We start from the raw sequence: 25,377 nt of genomic DNA, 5'->3' as shown, positions 1-25,377 counted from the left end.
TTCACAATTATTATAGAAATAATGTATTTCTCCATTATTATGTATCATAGATCAGTCTTATGCAGAAAATCACCTTGACCAGCCTCCAGGGTCAGAAGAAATGGAATGGTAATGATTAATAAGTCTATCAAGACTTCCACTGAAATCTCACTGGCTACCCTGCCTCTGGAGCTTGCTTCCTGGACTAACGTCGGGAGGTAACTCATATTTTATTAATTAACTTCCCTTGTCAGCCCAGGTGGCAAAAACAAGATGAAGTCACTAAGAAAAGCTTAAAATAGTGCCAATTTTTACTCTGATCTGACTTTATATTCACAGCAATAGATTAAGTTGTCCATTATTGTCACTGGTGTTGACATTGGGTCTATTTATTTATTCATTCATTTAGAGATACAGCATACTTCAGGCCCTTCTGTCCCAACAAGCCGCACTACCCACAAGGGGAGGGGTTGGGGGTGGGGAGGGCATTACCAGAAGTTCGAGAAATCAATGTTCATGCCATCAGGTTGGAGGCTACCCGGAGGGAATATAAGGTGTTGCTCCTCCAACCTGAGTGTGGCCTCGTCACGACAGTAGAGGAGGCCATGGACTGACATGTCGGAATGGGAATGTCCATGAAAGATGTATTAATAGGGTAAGTAGGCATCATGCATTTAATTAAAATTACATTTATATTATTTAAATTACATATCTCATATATTTAACTGTAAAGGGTAATTTGTTTCCAAACAGCAAAGGTAGAAGAAGAAGGTCCAGATTTCCCTTGACAGCAATGAGATCTGGGTTGGTGGGCCTGGCAGAATCATAGACCTGTGCTGTACTCTATCACTATGAGGGCAAAAGTCAATGTAGAAGCCAGCTTATTTTTATACATGGGTACAGGCTTGGACGGGTGCAATGAAAAACTTACCTGCAACAGCATCACAGACGGAATAAAGTCCTGATATTTCCTGACATTAATGAGTGATTAAATTTAAACCTCCTCAGAAACCCGCAAGGATTTATTTAAAGTAATGATAGAAAATAGAATAGATTTAACATAGAGTCTAAATTTTAGACCACTTTCGATGAAAGTTAAACTGCTCTTGGGCCATTGGCAATTATCATAACCACTTCTTCTCCAGACAAGTAGAGGCCAGAGATGATTCAGGGATAGATAGGCAAATATGTGATGCCTACAAAGAGATGAAATAAGCATTACCTCTACCTTAAGGAGCAGCAGCCTCCATTGTTATTGGACTTCAGATTTTGTGAGCCATCTGATTTTGCACAGTGACTATCTGCGGTGCCCACGGCTTGTGAAAGATGGAGGCAATGCATTTTAGAGCTAAGCCGACGAATGAAAGGAAGAAGGAATAATTCATCTTCCAAGCTGCAGCTTCGCTCTTAGAGTCAGAATCAGAACCTGAAACCAGGGGTTATTATCACCAACATAAATCACGAAATTTGTCATTTTGCAGCAGCAGAACAGCGCAGGACATAAAAATTTACCTTAAGGCTCATAAATAAGCAGACAGACAAACAAATAAATTAATAAAGTATATAGAGACAGATAGACGTTGTGTTGTTCTGCCAAGCATCGGGGGCATGCTAAATTAGCATCAGAATATGTGGCAACACTCGCAGGCTGTCCCCAGCACATCCTAGGTGTGTTGGTTGTAAACACAAATGACGCGTTTCACTGTATGTTTTGATGCACTCCTGATAAATAAACTGAATCTGAATCTGAAAGAAGCAGGGAAGAAGCCTTCTACATTGACGTCGTCCTATGCTGCCCGCCTTGACCCGCCGTTTCATGAGCAAGTAACTTGGAGAGTGATTCGATGCAGGGCCTAACAGTGCCTTTCTTTAATGTGGGGGAGCAAAGTGGAGAGCCAGGAATTCACCTTCGTCTTATTGCCATGGCAACCCTCATCTGTGCCTGTTGGAAGTGCTAGCACTCTCTCCCCTGCATTGATGGAAAGGTCTTCCTGTCTCAGAGAAATGTAAAAGAATGGAGAAACGGCATGGAAATCATCCTCGTTAATACATTCGTATACACTTACTTTGGCAAGACCAGAATCTGAACGATGAAGATGCAGGAAAATATGAGGCAAGCGCAGGTGACGTAGTACTTGAAGGCTGGAAGTGGAGTTGCTCGATACTGTAATAGTTAACAAAAATAAATCAATTAATGATCTGCTGTAAATTTCCAGCACTCACTTAACAGCAAGCTGATGTTTTTCAACCAGAATGGCACCCACATACCCATGGACAAACCTGGAACATAAAAGAATTTGAAAAATATTTCCAAGCGTCGGTGGTCGACCTGTATCAGCAGAATTTGAATGGCGGTAATTTGTCCTGTTAGTGTTTATCCAACAAATGTCACACATGAGCTAATGACAGGAAGTTTTCACTAAGGATTAAATATATCTGTGCAGAATAAATAGATGACTGTGTAATTTAGTTTTGCAAAATTTAATTTTAAATGCAAACATATGTATGTACAAGTGGAACATAAGCTTTAAGTAATAAAAGAGAGGTCATATGTACCTTTAGGAAACTATTGAGGGGTTAAATTGGATTTTATGTAGTCTATTAAATGCTATGCAACCAACTGTGCTTTGAAAAAAGGGCTTGAAATGTCCATATGTATTTCTATTTACAAAGGGTTTGTGCAATGAACCTAACTAATTACTAGCAGCATGCAGAGCAGTGAATGAAATTATTTATCAGCTTACAACACCGACAGAATTAGTTCTGCTATTTGCCAGTCCCACATTCCAGCTAACAGCTTTTCTTAACCATGCGCAGTTGAACGTGACCCTGAAATCAGTGAAGCTGCCGACTTATGGGTGGAATGGCAACGGTTCACATAATGGTTTACAGCACCAGCCATCGTTCAGTTCCCGCCGTTGCCTGTAAGAAGTTCGTACGTTTCCCCCATGACCACATGGCTTTCTTCTGGGTATTTCCACATTCTGAAGTTGCAGAGGTTAGAAAGTTGTGCATGTGCTATGTTGGTACCAGAAGCTTGCAGACTGTCCCCAGCACATCCTTGAACTGTGTTGGACATTGACCCATATGATTAATACATGTACATTGAAACATACAGTGAAATGCGTCATTATGTTAACAGTCTGCACAAACCAAGGATGTGTGGAGGGCAGCCCGCAAGTGTCAACACACATTCATTTGAATTAAAAGTTTTAGACCATAAGACACAGGAGCAGAATGAGGCCATTTGGCCCATCGAGTCTGCTCTGCCATTCAATTATGGCTGATCCTTTATCCCCCTCCTCAGCCCCAATCCCCGGAACCTTTGATGCTGTATCCCATCAAGAGTATGCTGTATCCCATCCCGCCCTAAGTAACCTGGCCTGCACAAGTTCCACAAATTTGCCGCCTTCTGGTTAAAAAAATTTCTCTGTATCTCAGTTTTAAATGGACACCCCTCTATCCTGAGACTGTGCCCGCTTGTCCTAGACTCCCCCACCATGTGAAACATCCTTTCCACATCTACTCTGCCTACGCCTTTCTAGATTTGAAAGGTTTCAAAGAGATCCCTCCTCATCCTTCTAAATTCCAGCAAGTACAGACCCTGAGCCATCAAATGTTCCTCGTATGATAACCCTTTCATTCCTGGAATCATCTTTGTGAGCCTCGTCTGAACCCTCTCCAATGCCAAGACATCTTTTCTTAGATAAGGAGCCCAAAACTGTTCACAGTACTCAAGCTGAGTCCTCACCAGTGCCTTATAAAACCTCAGCATCACATCCCTGCTCTTGTATTATAGACATCTTGAAATGAATGCAAACATTGCATTTGCCTTCATCACCACTGACTCAACCCGCAAATTAACCTTTAGGGTGTTCTGCACATGGACTCCCAAGTCCTTTTACAACTCAGATTTTTGGATTTTCTTCCCATTTAGAAAATAGACTGCACAGTTATTTCTTCTACCAAAGTGCATGACCATGCATTTTCCAATTCATTTGCCACTTTCTTGCCCATTCTCCCAATCTAAGTCCTTCTGAAGCCTGCCTGTTTCCTCAACACTTCCTGCACCTCCACCAATCTACATATCCTCTGCAAACTTGGCAACAAAGCCATCTATTCGGTCATCTAAATCATTGATATGTGACAAAAAAAAGAAGCTGTCCCATCATCGACCCCTGCGGAACACCTCTAGTCACTGGCAGCCAAACAGACAAAGATCCTTTTATGATTTTGATGTAGATGTTGAAAATCAAGCTAATGTCTTTAACTGAGGTGATCCAAACTATAAAGGGATTATAAATCCTTACAGATTAGGTGCTTGTTTTTTTTTTCTTTCTGCTTGAGCAAATGTAAGTGTTTTCATGTTTTTCTATTCCTATTTGAAGTTCAATACAACACACACAAAATGCCAGAGGCACGTTCAATTCCATGGATGCTGCCTGACCTGCTGAGTTCCTCCACCATTTTGTGTGTGTTGTTTTGAATTTCTAGCATCTGCAAGAATCTCTTGTGTTTACGAAGTTCAATCATCTGCAGGAAATGGGTAAGTTTAAAATGACATATTTTGCCATTTATGGTGCATAGTTCCCTGAAGGTGGAATCTCATGTGGATAGGGTGGTGAAGAAAGCTTTTGGTATGCTGGCCTTTATAAATCAGAGCATTGAGTATAGGAGTTGGGATGTAATGTTAAAATTGTACAAGACACTGGTGAGGTCGAATTTGGAGTATTGTGTACAGTTTTGGTCACTGAATTATAGAAAAGATGTCAACAAAATAGAGAGAGTACAGAGGAGATTTACTAGAATGTTACCTGGGTTTCAGCACTTAAGTTACAGAGAAAGGTTGAACAAGTTATGTCTTTATTCTTTGGAGCGTAGAAGGTTGAGGGGGGACTTGATAGAGGTATTTAAAATTATGAGGGGGATAGATAGAGTTGACGTGGATAGGCTTTTCCATTGAGAGTAGGGGAGATTCAAACAAGAGGACATGAGTTGAGAGTTGGGGGCAAAAGTTTAGGGGTAACACAAGGGGGAACTTCTTTACTCAGAGAATGATAGCTATGTGGAATGAGCTTCCAGTAGAAGTGGTAGAGGCAGGTTCGATATTGTCATTTAAAAAAAAAATTGGATATGGATATGGACAGGAAAGGAATGGAGGTTTATGGGCTGAGTGCGGGTCAGTGGGATTAGGTGAGAGTAAGCGTTCAGCATGGACTAGAAGGGCCAAGATGGCCTGTTTCCGTGCTGTAATTGTTATATGGTTATATAAAGTAAATCCACCTTACTGGAAGGAGGTGCCTCATGGAGTGCATGCTAGCATTTCCTTCGGCAACTGTAAATGAATGGCCAGGTGAGAGAGACCATGGAATGCAGAGCAAGAACACAAGAGATTCAGCAGAAGCTGGAAATCCAAAGCAACGCACAGAAAATGCTGGAGGAACTCAGTAGGTCATGCTGCATCAAGGGAAATGAACAAAAGGTTGACATTTTGGACCAAGACCCTTCTTCAGAACTGGAAAGGAAGAGGGAAGACGCCAGAATAAAAAGGTTGGGGGATGGGGTATCGAAGCAGGATAGCTAGATGCAGATAGGTGAAATCAGGTAGTTAGGTAAGGTAAAGGGCTGGAGAGGATAAGCAGAGAGAACAATTCCGGACAGTGTCAGGAGAGGGAAGGAGGGACGGTGGGGTGGTAGACATATGAGGTGGGGGAGATGGTGACATAGGTGAGAAGAAGATGTCCGGTGTGGAAAGGATGAGTGAGCCAGGGCTGTTCTCTTTGGAGTGAAGGAGGAGGAGAGACAACGACAGAGGTATATAGGATTATGAGAAGCATGGATAGTGGGAACAGTAACTCCTTTTTCCCTGGCAGCAATGACTAATACCAGAAGACATCAGTTTAACATGTGTGGAGGAAAGTTCAGAGAGGATGTCAGAGGAGGAAGTTTTCCACAGAGAGTGGTAGGTTTCTGGAACGCAACGTCAGGGGTGGTGGTAGAGGTTGATACAATAGGGGTATTTAAGAGATCCTTAGATAGGCACATGGATGAAAGCAAAAATAGGGTTACGAGCTGTGTAGGAGGGAAAGGTTAAATTGAACCTGGAGTAGGCTAAAGGTCACAGGTTGAAGAGCCTGTACTATGTTCTAACATCCCTCAGTCTCTCAGCTGGACATATCTACCAGGAGAATAATAGCTTTAACTCAATTTCATCATTGGCTAAGGCTCAATATGATTTGCAATGATGGTTTGGAGTGAAAACTGTGAAATTGCGAAGCAATAACTGCAGGCTCCATACAGGCAAGCACATTTCTGTGTGTAAACAAAGAAAAGGAGATTTGTTCTGGTGCTGTGTGTTTGAAATCAGGGATGACATAAGAACTGAAGGAGTGAATATTGACTGATTGTTGATAAATGCAATCAAATGAGCAGTGGAAGAGGCAAGCAGTGCAGTTGGCAGAAAATACCATTTGAAAATAAACAACACACACAAAATGCTGGTAGAACACAGCAGGCTAGGAAGCTTTGCAAATTCATCTAAACTCACTTGACATGTCATTGTACTGCTTTCAAACTCTTTAATAAGATAAACTCCTGACTTTGTCCTTCTTCGTCATCATCATTCTGTGCAGTGCCATATGACATCATGAGAATGTGCGGTGTTGTATGACATCATCATGATGTGCCATGTCGAATGATGTGGGCGATTATGGTCTTTCCATGACCATAATTATTCTTGGTAAATTTTTCTACAGAAGTGTTTTGCCATTGCCTTCTTCTGGGCAGTGTCTTTACAAGATGGGTGACCCCAGCCATTATCAATACTCTTCAGAGATTGTCCGCCTGGCATCAGTGGTCACAAAACCAGGACTTTTGATATGCACCAGCTGCTCGTATGACCATCTGCCACCTGCTCCAATAACTTCACGTGATCCTGACTGGGGTGGGGGGGGAGGGGGTGGTGTGGTGTGGTCAAGCAGGCTCTATGGGGACCTGCAGGTTAGCAGAGGAAAGGAGCACCCCACTCCTCTGGTAGAGATGTATCTCCATCCCACCACCCCTTTAACCTCCACTGCCCTTTTTATTACTGCCTCCTCAGCATGTGCTTCAAAGACCTTCTACCCTCTTGTACATACAAGCCCTAGAAATGTTTCTGCATTCAGAAAGGCACATTAGACTAGTGACAGGTGGTGGGCCTGCGTGCGCTTTGGCGTTAATCTTTCACGTTGAGCCATCGCAAAGGCGGTTTCTCTGCTGGCATCACCATTGTGGTAGAAGTCAAAAGAGATTACAGGTGCTGGAATTCAGAATAAAAACTATCACACCTAGGAGCAGATTTAGGCTATCTGGCCCATCGAGTCTGCTCGGCCATTCTACCTTGACTAATTTCTTTTCCTTCTCAACCCCCCATTCTCCTGCCTTCTCCCTGTAACCTTTGACAGCTTTACTAATCAAGAACCTATCAAGCCCTGCTTGAAGCATACCCAGTGGCTTGTCCTGCACAGCTGTCTGTAGCAATGAATTCCACGCATTCTCCACTATTTGGCTAAAGGAATTCCTTCTCATCACTGATCTAAAGGGACGTCCTTGTATTCTGAGGCTGTGTCTTCTGGTCCTAGACTCCCCCACGACTGGAAACATCCTTTCCACATCCACTCTTTCTGGGCCTTACAAGATTTGGTAGGCTTCAATGAGATTCCCCCTCATTCTTCTGAACTTGAGTACAGGCCCAGAGCCATCAAACACTCCTAATGCTTCGTACACTAAGTAAATAAACACTGTTAATAAATACAGAATGCTGGATGGACATGGGGGATCAAGACCCTGCTTTGAGCTGAGAGGGGTCTCGACAGAGACCCAGCATGTAGTAGTACAGAGGGGAATGGGAAAGAGGCTGGTAGGTGATAGGTGGAGCCAGATGGGAGGGGATGAGGTTGAGCCAATTTGTGGAGGCTGGTGGTGGGGTGGGGAGAGCAGCAGTGGAGGTGGGGATGGTTTGGAACAGATACAGTTGGTGACTAGTGAAGCCAGATAGAGAGTGGATGAATGGCAGATGGTGCCAATCTGTGGAGGCTAGGGAAGGGTGGCAGTGGGGATAAATTGGAAGAGAGCTGGCTGGTGATCATTGAAGCCAGTTGGGGAGGGGATGACAGGCAGAGGTGAGGGAGTGGCTGAGGATGGTGTTGAGGATGGCTCGGAACAGAAGCTGTACATGCTATATCTTGCAGCTCCGAAACATTAAATTAATCCAAAGGAAAGCAAGAGAGCTGAAAGATGCAAGCCTTAGTTTGTTCTTTACCTAAAGTGAGATGCACACGAATCACGTGGTAGTTTCATGATTTATGCAACTCACTTACTTTTACATATAACCGGCAATGGATTACTTAAATGAACATGAATACTTAATCAAACAATATAATTACAATATTACTCAATTAGTACTGAAATAATCAATACACGACAGTAAGGCGATAAGTAGAGTCAGACTGGAAGGGGGTGGGCGGGAGGGAGGGGGAGAACAAAGGGCCGGTCGTGCAGGTTGTAGAGGTGGGGCAGGTGGGGGCGATGGTTTGGAACAGAAGCTGGTAGCTGCTGGGTGATAGGTGAAGCCATGATGAACAGACGAAACCAGATGAGGGGAGGGTGACAGGAAGGATGAACAAAGGGAATGTGGGAAGAGAGCAACGTTGTGTGCATTACCTGAAGTCCGGATAGGTGTGGTTTGGTTTGGTATGGCTTGGCACATTTATTTTTGTCACATGTGCCAAGATACAGTGAGGAACTTGCCCTGTATACTGTTTATACGGCTCAAATCACTGTACAGTGCATTGAGATAGAATAAGAATAAAAAAATAACAATGCAGAGTAAAGTGTAAAAGCTGCAGAGAAAGTGCAGTGTAGGTAAACAACAAAGTGCAGGATCATAAAGTGTAGACTGTGAAGCCAAGAAACCATCTCATCAAGCAAAAGGTCCGTTCAAGAGTCTGATAACACCACAACATGGAAGATGGTTGGTTTAGTGGGAGAGCAGGGAGTAACACATAGAATGTGGGATGGCTGAGGGATGAGACGAGGCTGAGGACAAGGGGATGGGTATCAGGGGGAGTTATCATCAGTTTAGAGTACAGGAGGGTGTCGAGACAGATGGAGTTAGGGGGATGAGGTGAGGCTGAGGACAAGGGGATGGGTATCAGGGGGAGTTATCATCAGTTTAGAGTACAGGAGGGTGTTGAGACAGATGGAGTTAGGGGGTGAGGCGAGGCTGAGGACAAGGGGATGGGTATCAGGGGGAGTTTAGTGTACAGTGGGTATGGGTTGAGGCAGATGGAGTTGGGGAATGAGGCGAGGCTGAGGACAAGGGGATGGGTATCAAGGGGAGTTTAGTGCACAGTGGGTATGGGTTGAGACAGAGGGAGTTGGGGGATGAGGCGAGGCTGAGGACAAGGGGATGGGTATCAGGGGGAGTTTAGTGTACAGTGGGTATGGGTTGAGACAGAGGGCAGCTGCTGGTGGGGTTAGCAGGCTGGCCGGCACAGTGAAGGAGTGAAGGAGACTGAAATGAGTTGGGAAGGCGGTGAGAGCAATGGGAAAGTAGGTAACTTACAGAAGACCTCCTCACCGAGGGAACTCAGAAGCAGTTTCAACCCTCAAGCCTGCTCAGGCTAGTCGTGCTTTGCTGAAGCAGGACTGAAACCTCACTCCTATATACATTAACGCACACAAACCGATGGAGGAACTCGGCAGGTCAGGCAGCATCTATGGAGAGGGATAAGCAGTCGGCGTTTCAGGCCGAGACCCTCCCTCGGACTTGATGCGGCACCAACGTGAAACGATATGGCACCTACCTCCTTTTCCAATTCTTGATTGTGAAAGAAAAGTGAAATTCGCTGAATGTCGTCCGACTTTAGCCACTGCCTGCAAAAGCAAACGCATTTTTTTATAATGGCAAACAAACAAAACTGCAGATACTAGAATCCGAAACAAAAAGAGAAAAACTGTACATGCTGCGGCCTACCAGGTGCCACAGCACCTGGTAACTCGGGTCTGTAAACCCAAATAAAATGAACAAAGATCAGGGGTATCCCGCTGAGTCTTCTCTGCCATTCAACAAGATCATGGCTGAATGGATCGTCACCTCAACGCTGCTTCCTCACTCAAACTCGATAACACTTCACCTCTGAGACTACCATCTATTTATTGACCTTTCTCCATAAATAAATATTCAAAGATTTTGGTTTCACTGCCAAAGAGTTCCGGACTCATGATGCTCTGAGAGGATTTTTTTTTGCTTCATATTTACCTTGAATGGCATCTTTTTTTTAACAGTGATACTTACAGGCAGTGGCCACTTTATCAGGTGCACCTGCTTGCTGATGAAAATATTTTCTTTATTGGTTTATTGAGATACAGTGTGGAATAGGCCCTCCTGGCCCTTTGAGCCACACTGCCCAGCAGTCGCTGATTTCACCCCCCACCCCCCCAGGCTAGTCACGGAGCAATTTGCAATCAGCCGGGGTAGCTTGAGTACCTCGGGAGCGGCTGATCTCCTGGGATTTTCATGCACAGCGCCCCCTAGAGTGTACAGAGAAAGGTGCGGAAAGCTGAAAACACCCAGTGAGCAGCTGCTCCGTGAGTGAAAACGCCTCGTTGATGAGAGAGGTCAGAGGAGCAGACACGAGGAAATCTGCAGATGCTGGAAATTCAAACAACAGCACACACAGAATGCTGGTTTTCTGCCAGCATTTTGTGTGTGTTGAGGTCAGAGGAGAGTGGCCAGACTGGCTCAAGCTGACGGGAAGGCGACAGTAACTCAAATAACCACGTGTTACAACAGTGGCGTGCAGAAGACAGGCTCTGAAGGCACAACATGTCGAAACTCGAAGCAGGTGGACTACACCAGCAGAGCACTACAAACATATACTAAGTGGCCTCTTTAATAGGTACAGGAGGTATCCATTAAAATGGCCAATGAGTGTATGCTTCAATCTGGTTTTGTTGCTCCCCTAAATTCCAGTGGATGTACTTTGTTTATAAAACTGTTCACTCGACACAAGCTACTTCTTACCGGTATTAGTCCAGTAAGCATTCTTAAACTGCTTTTATGTTCTATAGTACCTTTAATGAAGAGAACGATACTACATACAATGCCTTATATAAATGAAGTACGGTGCATTTATTTTTGTATTCGTCTCCATTTACAACAACCGATAATGTTTCGGATAAAAATACTGAAATTCAAGAGACACCTTGGTGCTTAAATTCAAGGCAGAATTTGAATTTGCTTTAATTCATTATTCTTGTAAAGTTGTACAGTCATGGAAGAGTACAGCACAGAAACAGGCCCATACCAAGTCATTCAAACTGCCTACTCCCATTGACCTACACCTACACCTTCACACCCCTACCATCTATGTACCTCTCCAAACTTCTCCTAAACATTGAAGTTAAGCCCACATACACCACTTGTGTCGGTAGCTTGTTCCACACTCTTACCACCCTCTGAATGAAGAAGTTTCTCTTTATGTTCCCTTTAAACTTTTCACCTTTCACCCTTAACCTGTGACCTCTAGTTGAAGCCTGGACCGGACAGCATCCCAGGGCGAGTACTCAGGATGTGCGCAGCACAACTGGCAGGTGTGTTTATTGATATTTTTAATCTCTCCTTCTCCCAGTGTAGAGTGCCCTCCAGCTTCAATTTAACCACCATTGTCCCTGTACCTAAAAAGACCAAGGTAACATGTCTGAACAACTGGTGTCCTGTCGCATTCACCGCAATAATAAGCAAATGCTTTGAGAGGCTAGTCAAGGATTACATCTGCAGCTTGCTACCACCCACACTGGACTCCCAACAGTTCACCTACAGACACAACTGATCAACAGATGACGCAGCTCTACATACCATCCTTACACATCTGGAGAAGAAGGATGTTTATGTGAGAATGCTGTTCTTGGACTACAGTTCAGCATTCAACACCATAATTCCCTCCAGGCTTGACAAAGAGCTCAGAGACCTCAGACTTGACCCTGCCTTGTGCAGCTGGATCCTGGACTTCCCGTCAGATTGCCAGCAGGTTGTTAGAGTGGGCTCACTCACCTCCACCCCTCTGACTCTCAATACAGGAGATCCTCAGGGCAGCGTACTGAGTCCCCTCCTTTACTCCCTGTATACCCATGACGGTATTGCCACCCACAGCTCCAATCTGCTAATTAAATTTGCCGATGATACTACATTGATTGGCCTTATTTCAAAAAATAGCGAGGCGGCCTACAGGGAAGAAGTCATCTCTCTGACACAGTGGTGTCAAGAAAACAACCTCTCCCTCAATGTCGCAAAAACAAAGGAGCTGGTTGTGGATTACAGGAGGAATGGAGACGGGCTAACCCCTATTGACATCAATGGATCTGGGTTGAGAGGGTAAACAGCTTCCAGTTCCTCAGCATCCACATCACCGAGGACCTCACGTGATCTGTACACACTGGCTGTGTGGTGAAAAAGGCACAACAGTGCCTCTTCCACCTCAGGCGGTTGAGGAAGTTTGGTATAGGCCCACAAATCCTAAGATCTTTCTACTGGGGCACAATTGAGAGCATCCTGACTGGCTGCATCACTGCCTGGTTTGGGAACTGTACTTCTCTCAATCGCAGGACTCTGCAGAGAGTACTGCAGACAGCCCAGTGCATCTGTAGTTGTGAACTTCCCATGATTCAGGACATTTACAAGGACAGGTGTGTAAAAAGGGCCCGTGGGATCATTGGGGACCCAAGTCATCCCAACCACAATTTATTCCAGCTGCTACATCCGGGAAGTGGTACTGCAGCATAAAAGCCAGGTCCAACAGGCTCCTGGACAGCTTCTTCCACCAGGCCATCAGACTGATGAACTCACACTGATTTGAGTGTGCTCTATATTACATTGAATATTCTATTCATTATAAATTACTATGATTGCACATGGCACATATAAGAAATAAAGTCAATTCAATTCATCGAACCTCAGTGGAAAGAGCCTACTTGCATTTACCCTATATATTACCCTCATAATTTTGTATACCTCTAAAAAAATCTCCTCTTAGTCTTCTACATTCCAAGGAGTAAAGTTGTTACCTATTCAAGTTTAACTCAGGTCCTCCAGACCCGGCAACATCCTTGTAAATCTTCTCTGTACTCTTTCAACCTTATTTACATCTTTCCTGTCTAAGTGAGCACAATATAAAGGCACTTAATGTTGTCTTGATTGTACCCATTATTGCGTAAGGATAACTTAAAGACCACAAGACATAGGAAGAGAATTAGGCCATTTAGCCCATCAAGTCTGCTCCGCCATTTCATCATGGCTGATCCATTTTTCCTCTCAGCCCCGATCTCCTGCCTTCTCCCCGTATCCCTTCATGCCCTGACCAATGAAGAATCTACAATCTCTGCCTTAAATATATATAAAGATTTGGCCTCCACAACTGCTTGCAGCAACAAATTCCACATATTTACCACTCTCTGGCTAAAGAAATTCCTCCTCATCTCCATGCTAAAAGGACGCTCCTCTATTCTGAGGCTGCGTCCTCTGCTCCTAGACTCTGCCACCATAGGAAACATCCTCTCCACATCCACTCTATCGAGGCCCTTCAACATTCGATAGGTTTCAATCAGGTCACCCCTCATTCTTCGGAATTCTAGTGAGTCCAGGCCCAAATCATCAAATGCTCTTCATATGATAACCCACTCAATTCCTGGAATCGTTTTCATGAACCACTTTTGAACCTGTAGCTGTGTATGTTATTTTTAAATATTTCTTATTATAATTTATAGTAATTTTTTATGTATTGCACTGAACCACTGCTTCAAAACAGCAAATTTCATGACATATGATGGTGATAATAAATGCGATTCCAATTCTGATTTATCTCCCTGCTTCTCCAGCACAAGCGCCGGGAACTCGTGACAGAGAAAGAAAATTGTGAGGGAGTCTGCTCATTGAGATAGAACATCCCCTGCATGAGACCCCTTCTGTTTTTCAGAGGAATTAAAGAGAGAGGCTCGAAGTGAGAGTTACAGCAAGTGATGCATCAAGAAGGGAGGTGGTACAGCACATTGATAAGATAAATCTTTTGACAGCTACATATGGGAAGCAATAAGCTACCATCTCAAATTGCAGGCACCCCTCTGCATTGAGCAATGATCTCAACTGAAACCTCATGAGTAATTTTGCATTTGTTAATGATGATTTGCTTGAAATATTAACCCTTTAAAATACCTTCACAGCTATTGAATCAAAGTGCAAAGTAAATTTATTATCAAAGTACAAATGTATGTGTCAAAGAGATTCATTTTCATGCAGGCATCCACAGTAAAACAAAGAAACCTGATAGAATCAACGAAAACCTACACACAAAGACTGACAAACAGCAATAATTGTGCGAAAGAAAACAAACTACTGTGCAAATACAAAAACAGACAAATAAAAAATGCTGAGAACATGATTTGTTGAATCCTTTAAAGAGTGTCCATAGGTTGTGGTATCGGTTCAGTGTGAAGTTAACCACATTGATTCAGAGCTCGATGGCAGAAGGTTAATAACTTCATGAACCTGGTGGTGTGGGACCTAAAGCAGCACCTTGTACCTCCTTCCTGATGGCAGCGACGAGAAGAGAGCATAGCCTGGATGGTGGGGGACATTGAAGATGGATGCTACGTTCTTCAAGCAGTGCTCCTAGTAGATGGGAAGGGCTTTTCCTGTGATGGACTCGGCTGTATCCACTACTTTCTGAAGGCTTTTCCCGTCTTGGGCACTGATGTTTCCATACCAGGCCATGATACAATCAGGATACTCTCCACTGTGCATCTATAGAAGTTTGTCAAAGTTCTTGATGACATGCTGAACTTATGCAAAGTCTTATGAATGCTATGTAAAGTGCATTAGTCCCAGCTGCTGTGGCCATACGTCCTATGAGTAGCTTCCTACGCTTGCAGGACGAAAAGCACTCACTGCAAACAGCAGTGGACTTCGAAGTCTTTAGAAGGTGTTTGAGCAGCCTCCTGTATTATCTGAAGCATCTCCTGATGTCAGCAGTGTCATTTTAAAATTGTGAACAAAGGTGGCAAGTGCCACAAAGTGCTCATGGTTGAACTGTCAGTGATCAATTAAAGTGTGAAGAGGTGCCCAAATGGCCCGATATCTGCCACTAAAGCCAGAAATAGGGGTGGAGTCAATAGTTGTGTGACTGATGCCAGGGAATGTTTTTCCTGCCAGGGCGAACAATGCCCATAGCAAAATTAGTTTGCGCATTACTTTTAGTGTAAATGGACACTGTCTTTTTAATCATGAACCCAATAGCTTTTACATGACCTTTGCACATAAAAGGGGCACAATTGGGTCTCTTTACTTGGCAGTTTTCTCTGAACCCTTTTGGTGCCTGAAGGGATATCTTTACTGAAGGAAGAACAGTAAAATCAAATATATTTTTTTGGCTCTTCAGTATGTCTTTACGTTTCCTGTCTGCCTGAAAGGAAGGCCATGGCCGTAAATAGTCTGCAATGGTGCCATAGGATTGCACTTCGCTTACTTCACGGACGACTCCAGTAAGTTTTAGCTAAGCACCTCTGGAATCACTAGGATTGATTTGGGTCCCTGGTTAGGTGAGGTCTGTTATGTTCTGTAGCTTCAAAATGGTAAACTATATCAGAGGAAAACAAGAGAGCTGAGAGATGCGAGTCTAAGTTAACTACCGTATTTCTTTTAAGCGAAGTGTGCATGTATTATATGGTTGCACGATGACGTGTGCAATTCACATATTTATACATATAACCCCTAATATATTATTTAAATGAACAAGAATGCTCACTCAACCAAGAAATATACAAGATTATTCAAATATTACTGAAATAATAAATACACAACAAGGCCCACAGTCATCTAAGAGCCCAATGGAAGTATCTCCTCGAGAATGTTAGGACCAAACCCACTAAAAGTTGAGTGAGGCATAAACACGTTTGTGCAGAAGAACACACAAAGAGGCAAGAAGTAGAACTTATGAGATATCCAGGTAATTGTGAAGGAGAAAGGAACATTTGCACAGAGAATTGAAGACACGAGAAAATCTGCAGATGCTGGAAATCCAAAGCGCCACACATTAAATGCTGGAAGAACTCAGCAGATTAGGCAGAATCTATGGAAATGAACAAACAGTCGATATTTCAGGATGAGACCCTTCATCGGGACTCATTAAAGTAATTAATCAGTCCTGAAGAAAGGTCTCAGCCCAAAACATAAACTGTTTATTCATTTCTATAGATGCTGCCTGGCCTGCTGAGTTTCCCCAGCATCTTGTGTGTGTTGCATATAAAATGAAAGATGCAAGAGGGAAAAAGACAAGGAGATAAATAGGTAAGTCCCAGGGATCACATGGTACAAATGTATAGGGAATTGAATGTTAGATTTGACTGTGATCGCAGCTGGCTCAAAGACAATTTAATCAGACAGGACAATCTACTCAGTATTTAGATATGTCAGGATAAAATCTCCTGCTGATCCAGAAGGCAGAGCAATTAAACATTCCTGTCTAAAGTATGTCCCAAGCGATTCGATTTTTAATTCTCGGGCTGTAGCACAGTCATTCCACTGAAACGTTATCTGGGTACAACCGCTGGCTTTTAAGTTCTCATTCAGTTGCCTTGCTAATCAAATCAGACCTGAATTTTGTACACAGTCCATGTCGGGATGGAGGTGGCAGTGGGGAGAGGGTACCTAGCTGTTGTTTTATTTCTCTGTGTTTCCTGTCATGTGCACAAGTTTGCACCTGTAGGCACAGGTGCGATGGAAAACCCATTTGTGCTGGGATAAGCACATCACATCAGATACACAAAATTCAAAAGGAAAACATACATTATACAAAAATTACAGAAGGGAGAATACTATTAGAACAAAAAATATAGTGCATTGTAGTGCAAAGTAGTCGTTGCGTTACTGTACTGAGGCTGTGAATTAGGCTGTGCACATTGGTTCAAGAACTGAACTGTTGAAAAGAGGTAGCTGTTCTTGAACCTGGTGGTGAGACTCTTCAGGTTTCTGTAGAGGCTTTGTTTCATTGCCTTCTGTTGGTTTATAAAAGCTTTCCAATCTTCTTACTTCCCACTTTTTTTCTCTATTTATATGCCCTCTCATTTGCTCTTATGTCGTTTTTGACTTCCCCTGTCAGTCACAGTTGCATCATTCTGCCTTTAGAAAACTTCTTTGTTGGGATTTACCTATCCTGTGCCTTTTGAACTGCTCCCAAAAACTCCAGTCAGTACTGTTCTGCCATCATCCCTGCTTGTGTCCCCTTTTAATCAACTTTGGCCAGCTCCTCTCTCATGCCTCTATAATCCCTTTACTCCACTGTAATAGGGTTACATCTGACTTTAGCTTCTTCCTCTCAAATTACAGGGTGAAGTCTATCATATTAGGATTACTGCCTCTTACGGGTCTCTTAATCTCCCTAATTAAATCCAGTTCATTATACAATCTGGAAGAGCCTTACCCCCAATGGACTCAACAGCAAGCTGCTCTCAAAGTGTTACGTTCCAACTCATCCCACAAACTGCAATTTTGCTCAATTATCTGTCTGTCCTTCCTGACAAACTCACTACACAAGTCCTCTGATTGTATACCAATTGCCCCCTCCTCATCCTATTACTCTGTTTCCCATCCCCCTGCCAAATTAGTTTAAACCCTACCCAACTGTTCTAGCTAACCTGGCTGCAAGGACATTGGTCCCCTTTGGATTCAGGTGTAAACCATCCCTCTTGTTCAGGTAAGTACTTCCTATGATGGAGAAGGATGTTCCTGTGATGTATTGTGTAGAGTCCATTACTCTCTGCAGCTTCTTATGTTCCTGCACTTTAGAATAGCCGTACAAGACTGTGGTGCAACCAGTCAGGACACTTTCAACAGTACAGGTTCAGAGACAAGCCAAACTTTCTTAACCTTCTATGAAAGCAGAGAGGCTGGTACACTGTTCTTCTGATAGCATCTTCTTTATTTTTGTATTATACCAGGCAGCCTTTGACTGATAGACCTGCTAAGCTTGTGCAGTAAATACTCCAACAGAGGGAATGTATGCATGGTTGCTGATACAATACCTGGGGAGGTCAGAGTTCCGGAGTTTGGAGGTGAGGGATCAGCATATATGCTGTGGGAAGCGGAGGTGGCTCTGATGGATGACATTTCATTGAAATTGGAAGTGAATGTGTTTATAGTCGTTTTAAGTCTTTCTACTTTACACTAAAATCTGGCCCATTTCTGTGATGATAGTTGCTTTCTCGATCAGGGGTTTCCAACCTGGGGTCCATTGATCCCTTGCTTAACGGCATCGGTCCACGGTAAAAAAAAAGGTTGGGAACCCCTGTTCTAGATCTACTCTGCTGTTTCTCCAATCTCTGGCAGGTTGGTGGACATACAGTTGCACATTTGTCTTTATGAATTAGAGCACTATCAAGTGGTAATACAGTAATTTGGCTAGATTTACTTTTATAATTTCACCTATGTTATTCTCCAAAAGAAGAGTAGGGCTTATGGTGAACTACATATACCTGTCTGGACACGCCCCCCCCCCCCCCCCCCGCTGACTGCTCCTGTGGCTCCTCCCACAGACCCCTGTATAAAGGCAATTGGAGGCACTGCTCCTCCCTCAGTCTCCAGGATGTTGTGTGATGGTCTCTTGCTGCTGATAGTGCTCTCTCTTCCAGCTAATAAAAGCCTCTCTCTTGCCTCATATCTCCGAGAGTTATTGATGGTGCATCAGGGCTGAAGGGTTTGTTTCTGCCCTGCATTAGTCCATGTGATGAGATAAAAAATCTTTAAATTTGCTCGTTACAGAGATACAAACCAATATTCCCTCTATTTTTTTTACAGCTGTGCAATCAACTACTGAACTGAGTTGAATTGACTTTATTTCTTACATCCTTCACATACACGAGGAGTAAAAATCTTTATGTTACATCTCCATCTGAATGTACAATGTGCAAGTTATAGTAATTTGTAATAAATAGCATGTAGAGTAAGATATACAACAGAACAGGCAATATAGCTCAGAAATACAATTGTGTCAGTGTGAGTTAATCAGTCTGATGGCCTGGTGGAAGAAGCTGTCCCAGAGCTTGTTGGTCCTGGCTTTAATGCTGCGGTACCATTTCCTGGATGGTAGCAGCTGGAACAGTTTGTGGTTGGGGTAACTCGGGTCCCCAGTGATCCTTCGGGCCCTTTTTACGCACCTGTCTCTGTAAAGGTCCTGAATAGTGGAAGTTCACAACTACAGCTCTGAGCAGGAAGTTTTACACACAGACTGATAACTGCATGGCACTTTAAATTAACATTATATTTTTTAAAAAGTACAGCTGTGTGGCCAACAAAGGCTATATGGGTGGTCGCGCACCTGCGCAGCTTAGGGGGAACAGTGATAACTGTCCCAAAAAGAATCATTAGGCAAATTGTGTGACATTATATTAAACTCTGATTTTAAGTTCCATATTGTCTGCTTCCTCTTTATTCTGAAAGAATACTTTAATGTAAACTTACTTTTGTGAATTAATTCCATCAATAGCTCGGATCATTCTTTCGTTTAACTCCTCCTCAAATCTTCTTTTTTGTGACTTTGTTCTGTAATAGTAAAATTAGTTAATCTTTCGGTGTTTAGAGTAAAACACTTTGTCCGCCAAATGTGACATCATGAAATTGGGGGAAACTTCTGAGGGTACATATAATTTGCTTGACACAAGAATGCGTAAGGTTTTGCAAATAGTTAATTGCTGGTCTTATTGTCCAGCAATAAGTGGTTACTGTCGATGCAATGCTCCTCAGACAGGATGAAGAGGTCAATACTCCCCAATGCCATTAGGCTTTACAATTCAACTGCCAGGACTTAAGAACTTTTTTTAAAGCTATTATTAATGCTTTTTGAGTTAGTGATTTAGATGCATATCATATTATTACTGAGTTAAGTATTGTATGTAATGAGTTTTTGCTACAACAAGTGTATGGGACATTGGAAAAAATGTTGAATTTCCCCATGGGGATGAATAAAGTATCTATCTATCTATCTATCTATCTATCTATCTAAAATTGTGTTTCATGACAGTAAGAGCAATAAGACTAAAAGCAGGGTGAAATTTTGGAACAAATCTTATGTACAGTATATGCAGCCAAACTGTTACTTGTACATTGAGTTTCACTGAATTGTTTTTACATTTATATTTATCATGTGCTCTTGTTTATTCCTTATTGTATTTTTTATATGTTGCATTGGATCCAGAGTAACAATCATTTCACTCTCCTTTACGCTCGTGGACTGACGAATGACAATAAACAATCTTAAACCTTGAAAACACATTTAAAACGGACTGAGAAACAGGTTCTAGCCTGTGATACCAATTGGTCTGGGACTTCAAGAAGGGCAAGAACAGAGAGGAAGACTAACTTTATTTCTGTACCCCAGGCTTCTGCAAGTTCAGGGGTATTTTCAGAGGCCAGTTGACTAGAAGATAAAGGTAAAACTAGCATCTTCATAGGCAGAGATGGAATTTAATGGCAGCCTAGTCCCTTAAAGAATTAAGGCATCAGAATTATTTGTATTTTACTTGTTTTGCATGTAATAACATACTAATCTCTTGGCATATTCGTATTTTGATCAAAGCCATTTAAAAGCTTGGTAATTGTATAAAATTCCTTGCTGTTCATTTAATGAAGGCATTTTCACCTCTGCAACAACTGTTATTAAAAATTCACAGTATTGTTAAATCATCCTAATGAAAATCTCAGCAACCTCAAATTTAAGAACAAACATACTATAGGCCAAGGGTTCCCAAACTTTTTTTTATGCCATAGACCAATACCATGAAGCAAAGAGTCCACGGATCCCAGTATGGGAACCTCCGCTGTAGGCGATCACAAGATGATGAAGCAAAAAGATCAACACTAACCTTTCTGTACATCGATGGAAATGGTATCGAACCATAGGCATGTCCTGCAAAAGCAGAAAGATATTTGATTGTTATTCACTGGAACAAAGTGAAAATGATAAGAAAACATGCCTCCACATAAGTTGGAGTTTATCCTGAATTGATATGCTAAATAGCTTCTCTGTCATTCATTAATACCCATTCAGCCACATCACCAAAACTCTGGTAAGGCTCTGAAAACCTGCACCAACCAACTAGCGGGAGTATTCAAAGACATTTTCAACCTCTCACTGCTACACGCGGAAGTTCCCACTTACTTCAAAAAGGCAACAATTATACCAGTGCCTAAGAAGAATAATGTGAACTGCCTTAATGACTATTGCCCAGTAGCACTCACATCTACAGTGATGAAATGCTTTGAGAGGTTGGTCATAACTCGAATGAACTCCTGCCTCAGCAGGGACCTGGACCCATTGCAATTTGCCTACTGGCACAATAGGTCAATGGCAGATGCAATCTCAATGGCTCTTCACATGGCTTTAGACCACCTGGACAACACAAACACCTACGTCAGGACGCTGTTCATCAACTATAGCTCAGCATTTACTTTCATAATTCCCACAATCCTGACTGAGAAGTTGCAGAACCTGGGCCGCTGTACCTCCTTCTGCAATTAGATCCTCGACTTCCTAACTGGAAGGCCACAATCTGTGCGGATTGGTGATAACATCTCCTCCTCACTGACAATCAACACTGGTGCACCTCAGGAGTGTGTGCTTAGCCCACTGCTCTACTCTCTATATACCCATGACCGTGTGGCTAGGCATAGCTCAAATCCATCTATAAATTTGCTGATGATACAACCATTGTTGGTGGAATCTCAGGTGGTGACGAGAAGGTGTACAGGAGTGAGATATGCCAACTAGTAGAATGATGTCACAGCAACAACCTGGCACAGTAAAACGAAAGAACTGATTGTGGACTTCAGGAAGGGTAAGACAAAGGAACACATACCAATCCTCAGAGGGATCAGAAGTGGAGAGAGTGGGCAGTTTCAAGTTCCTGAGTGTCAAGATCTCTGAGGATCTAACCTGGTCCCAACACATTGATGTAGTCATAAAGAAGCCAAGACAGTGACTATACTTCATTAGGAGTTTGAAGAGATTTGGTATGTCAACAAATACACTCAAAAACTTCTATAGATGTATCGTGGAGAGCATTCTGACAGGCTGCATCACTGTCTAGTACGGGGAGGGGGCGGCTAGTGCACAGGACCGAAAGAAGCTGCAGAGGATTGTAAATTTAGTTGGCTTCATCTTGGGTCCTAGCCTACAAAGTACCCAGGACATCTTCAAGGAGCGGTGTCTCAGAAAGGCAGCGTCCATTATTAAGGACTTCAAGCACCCAGTGCATGCCCTTTTCTCACTGTTTTTTTGTGCAATTTTTAATCTATTCAATATACATATACTGTAATTGATTTAGTTATTTACTTATTATTATTATTTTATTTTGAGTTTTTCTTTTATATTATTTATTGCATTGTACTGCTGCTGCTATGTTAATAAATTTCACGTCACATGCCAGTGATAATAAACCTGATTCTGATTCTGAAAAAAAATCATCCTTATTAATATACCTTCTTAACAGACTAGCATTTAATTCCCTTGTATTCTTTACAGGAGCTCTCACCCGTACTCTCTGCTCCACTGTGGCATTTTGCCAGACTTCTAGCTCTACCTTTGTTCACTTCTCTTATTAACTCAGCTCTTCCCCGTTTGCAAGGGGGACAAACAAGGTAAAGGCACACACAAGCAAATGAGATTCTGCAGATGCTGAAAATCCAGAGCAACCAACTCCAAAGCAGTAAATCCAACTGTATACACAATCAATGGTGGGTGACTGAGAAGAGAAAACAATATCGAGATTCACAGATCCCTGAATGCAGTAAAGCATGTAATTGAGGTGGTTAAGAAGGCAGCTCATATCCACTCCTATTGCTGGTAAAAGCATAGCATACAAGAGCAGCAAAAAACTAGTTTGTCCTCAGTTAGAGTACAGACTACAGTTCTCATCACCACACTAAGGGAAAGATACAATGGGGTTTGGTGGATACAAATGATATTGCCAAATCTGGAGAGGTTTAGCTGTGAATAAAAATAACGTTTGGTGGTGTTAGTTCCTTTGAAATACAGGAGACTGAGGAGTTTTTCCCTGAGTTATGTAAATCCATGATTGCTCAAGATTGAATGCATTCAGAGGCTTAATTCTCAGACATTTCTCTTAACAGAGAAATTAATAAACTTTTGGGGTGGGGGCATAAATTTAAGGAAAATGGCGGAAGAGAGGGAAAGATATGGAAGAAGAATTTCACAAAAAATGAGCCTTGAGTGAAGGTACATACAATATTATAAACTACAGAGTTATAATTCAATCATGGGTTTCAGCAGCCCCCGATGTGTTTCAGGATGATCTTCTGATGCTGAAGGGCCATTAAACACCCCCAAACTCTCAAAGCCTACTCTGCAATTTCTATTTGAAACGCTCAACCCATTTGAAATGTATGTGAAGGACGTTACAGGCGGCAGTGGTGTTTCTCTAAATTAGCTATTTTTTGGCTGATGTGGGCAAAATAACTTCCTTCTGTGGTACAAAATTTTTATGATTCTCTTGAATACATGCCGACCATTACAGTAAAAGTGAATTATTTTTGATAAAGCTATTACGGCATCGCATAGGGATATAAATGGCATGGTGTTCAAGTGTAATGACCATGATAAATGTTGCTATTCTGCGATTCCAGCTTTGGAATTGTCAATTTTGCTTTGGGATAGAACGTGGCGAGACGCTCCATTTCAGTGAAATGAGTCACTTGTGTCAAATCAAATCAGGGAGGATTATGCTGGGGGCAGCCTGCAAGTGGCATCTTGCTTCCGACACCAACGTAGCATGTTGAAGCTCACGAACCCTAATCTGTACGTCTTTAGAATGTTGATGTCAGGGTCAGTAACCGTCAGAGATTGCTAGGATTCTTCCTTTCGGCAAAACCAACATTCGAAGTACTATTTATATAGCAGAAAACCGAGAAAGTTTCAACAAACTTTTATCCAAGATGAATAATCTTCCTCCATGGCTCTTCCGCATTGTTAAACTTTTAATCGTGATTTTGTGCCATGCAATTACTGTCACCTAATTCAGAGTCTGGAATATTATTCCAGAACAATTCTATCACAATAGCCTCTCACAGACTTCAGCCTTTTTGCACTTAATTGATACTATTGTTATTACTGCTGCTGCAGATTATAGATTGTAGAGTAACATTTACTGGTGGGATTCAGCAGCACAAGAGGGTTCTCTGAAGCTGAAGAGCCCATTAAACACCCCCAGCCATCCATTGCTCACTCTGTAATTTTCAAACGCATAAATAATGTTGACTGATCTGAGAAAGTGCTGAAGTTTCAGCAGCTCTACTGAAGAGCAAAAGCTAAAGGCTTAGGATGATGGTGCCTAACGGCGACTTCTTTGCTTGCATTTTCGGAAACAGCCTTACTTCTATCTTAAATATCTCTTTTTTTCCTTCTCGGGGTTCTTTTGAAGACCCTGACCTGGGATCTTGCCACCAAACATATCTCTACCTCTCACTACTACCCAACCCAACCCCCGGCTTTCCACACGGATTGCTCCCTCTGTGACTCCCTTGTCCGCTCGTCCCTCCCTGCAAGTGGCTGAAGATCTACACCTGCCCATTGACCTCCTTCCTCACCTCCGTTCAGAGTCCCAAACAGTCCTTCCAGAAGAGGCAGCACTTCACCTGCAAACCCGCCGGGGGCATCTATTGCATCCAGTGTTCCTGATGCGGCCTCCAGTACGTTGGTGAGACCTATCGGGGGCCACCTCGGCGAGCACCTCCGCTCCATCCGGCAGCAGCAGGACCTCCCGGTGGCCAAACATTTCCAATTCCCATTCCTGCTCTGACATGTCAGTCCACGGCCAAGATGATCCTTCAATCCTTCCTATCGCTGGGCCAATTCTGAATCCACCTTGCTAGCTCCCACCATGATCTAACCTTCCAGACCAGCCTGCCATTAGCGACCTTGTCAGAAGCCTCATTAAAGCTTACAAAGACTACACGCATTGTCCTACCTTCATCTATCTTAGTTACCTGTTGGTAAAACTCCAAAAGTTTATCAGACATGACCTCCTATACACAAAACCATGCTGACCATTTCTGATCAGGTTTTGACTATCCAAATGATGTTAGATCTTGTCCTTCAGAACTCCATCCAGCGACTTCCCTACAGGTATCATTGGCCTGTCACTTCTACTCTTCTTCTATGATGGAAAATCATTAGCCATTCCCCCTCCCCCACCCCGGTCTTCTGGAACATCACCACTGACTAACGGCAATGCAAATATTTCTTTCTTTTTCCTGACCAGAGCCTCAAAATCTCTGATCAGCCAGAGTTCCTCTTCTCA

General features: G+C 42.8%; 1 protein-coding gene across 9 annotated transcripts in view; it reads right to left on the bottom strand.

The window, feature by feature from the left end:
• Positions 1 to 25,377, bottom strand: part of LOC140713820 (adenylate cyclase type 2-like) — a 500,552-nt gene that overhangs the window by 71,351 nt on the left and 403,824 nt on the right. For all 9 annotated transcript variants that reach the window (XM_073024378.1, XM_073024374.1, XM_073024382.1 and 6 more), the window contains 4 exons: positions 20,926 to 20,969; positions 19,526 to 19,606; positions 9,825 to 9,894; positions 2,046 to 2,143 (listed from right to left, as the gene is read on the bottom strand). In XM_073024378.1, the coding sequence (XP_072880479.1) occupies positions 2,046 to 2,143; positions 9,825 to 9,894; positions 19,526 to 19,606; positions 20,926 to 20,969 (293 nt within the window). The remainder of the gene's footprint in view (positions 1 to 2,045; positions 2,144 to 9,824; positions 9,895 to 19,525; positions 19,607 to 20,925; positions 20,970 to 25,377) is intronic.

This window comes from Hemitrygon akajei, chromosome 20, assembly GCF_048418815.1.
Source record: "Hemitrygon akajei chromosome 20, sHemAka1.3, whole genome shotgun sequence".
Taxonomy (NCBI): domain Eukaryota; kingdom Metazoa; phylum Chordata; class Chondrichthyes; order Myliobatiformes; family Dasyatidae; genus Hemitrygon; species Hemitrygon akajei.
The sequence above is the reverse complement of the archived record's forward strand: the minus strand, read 5'-3'. Positions and strand labels throughout refer to the sequence as shown.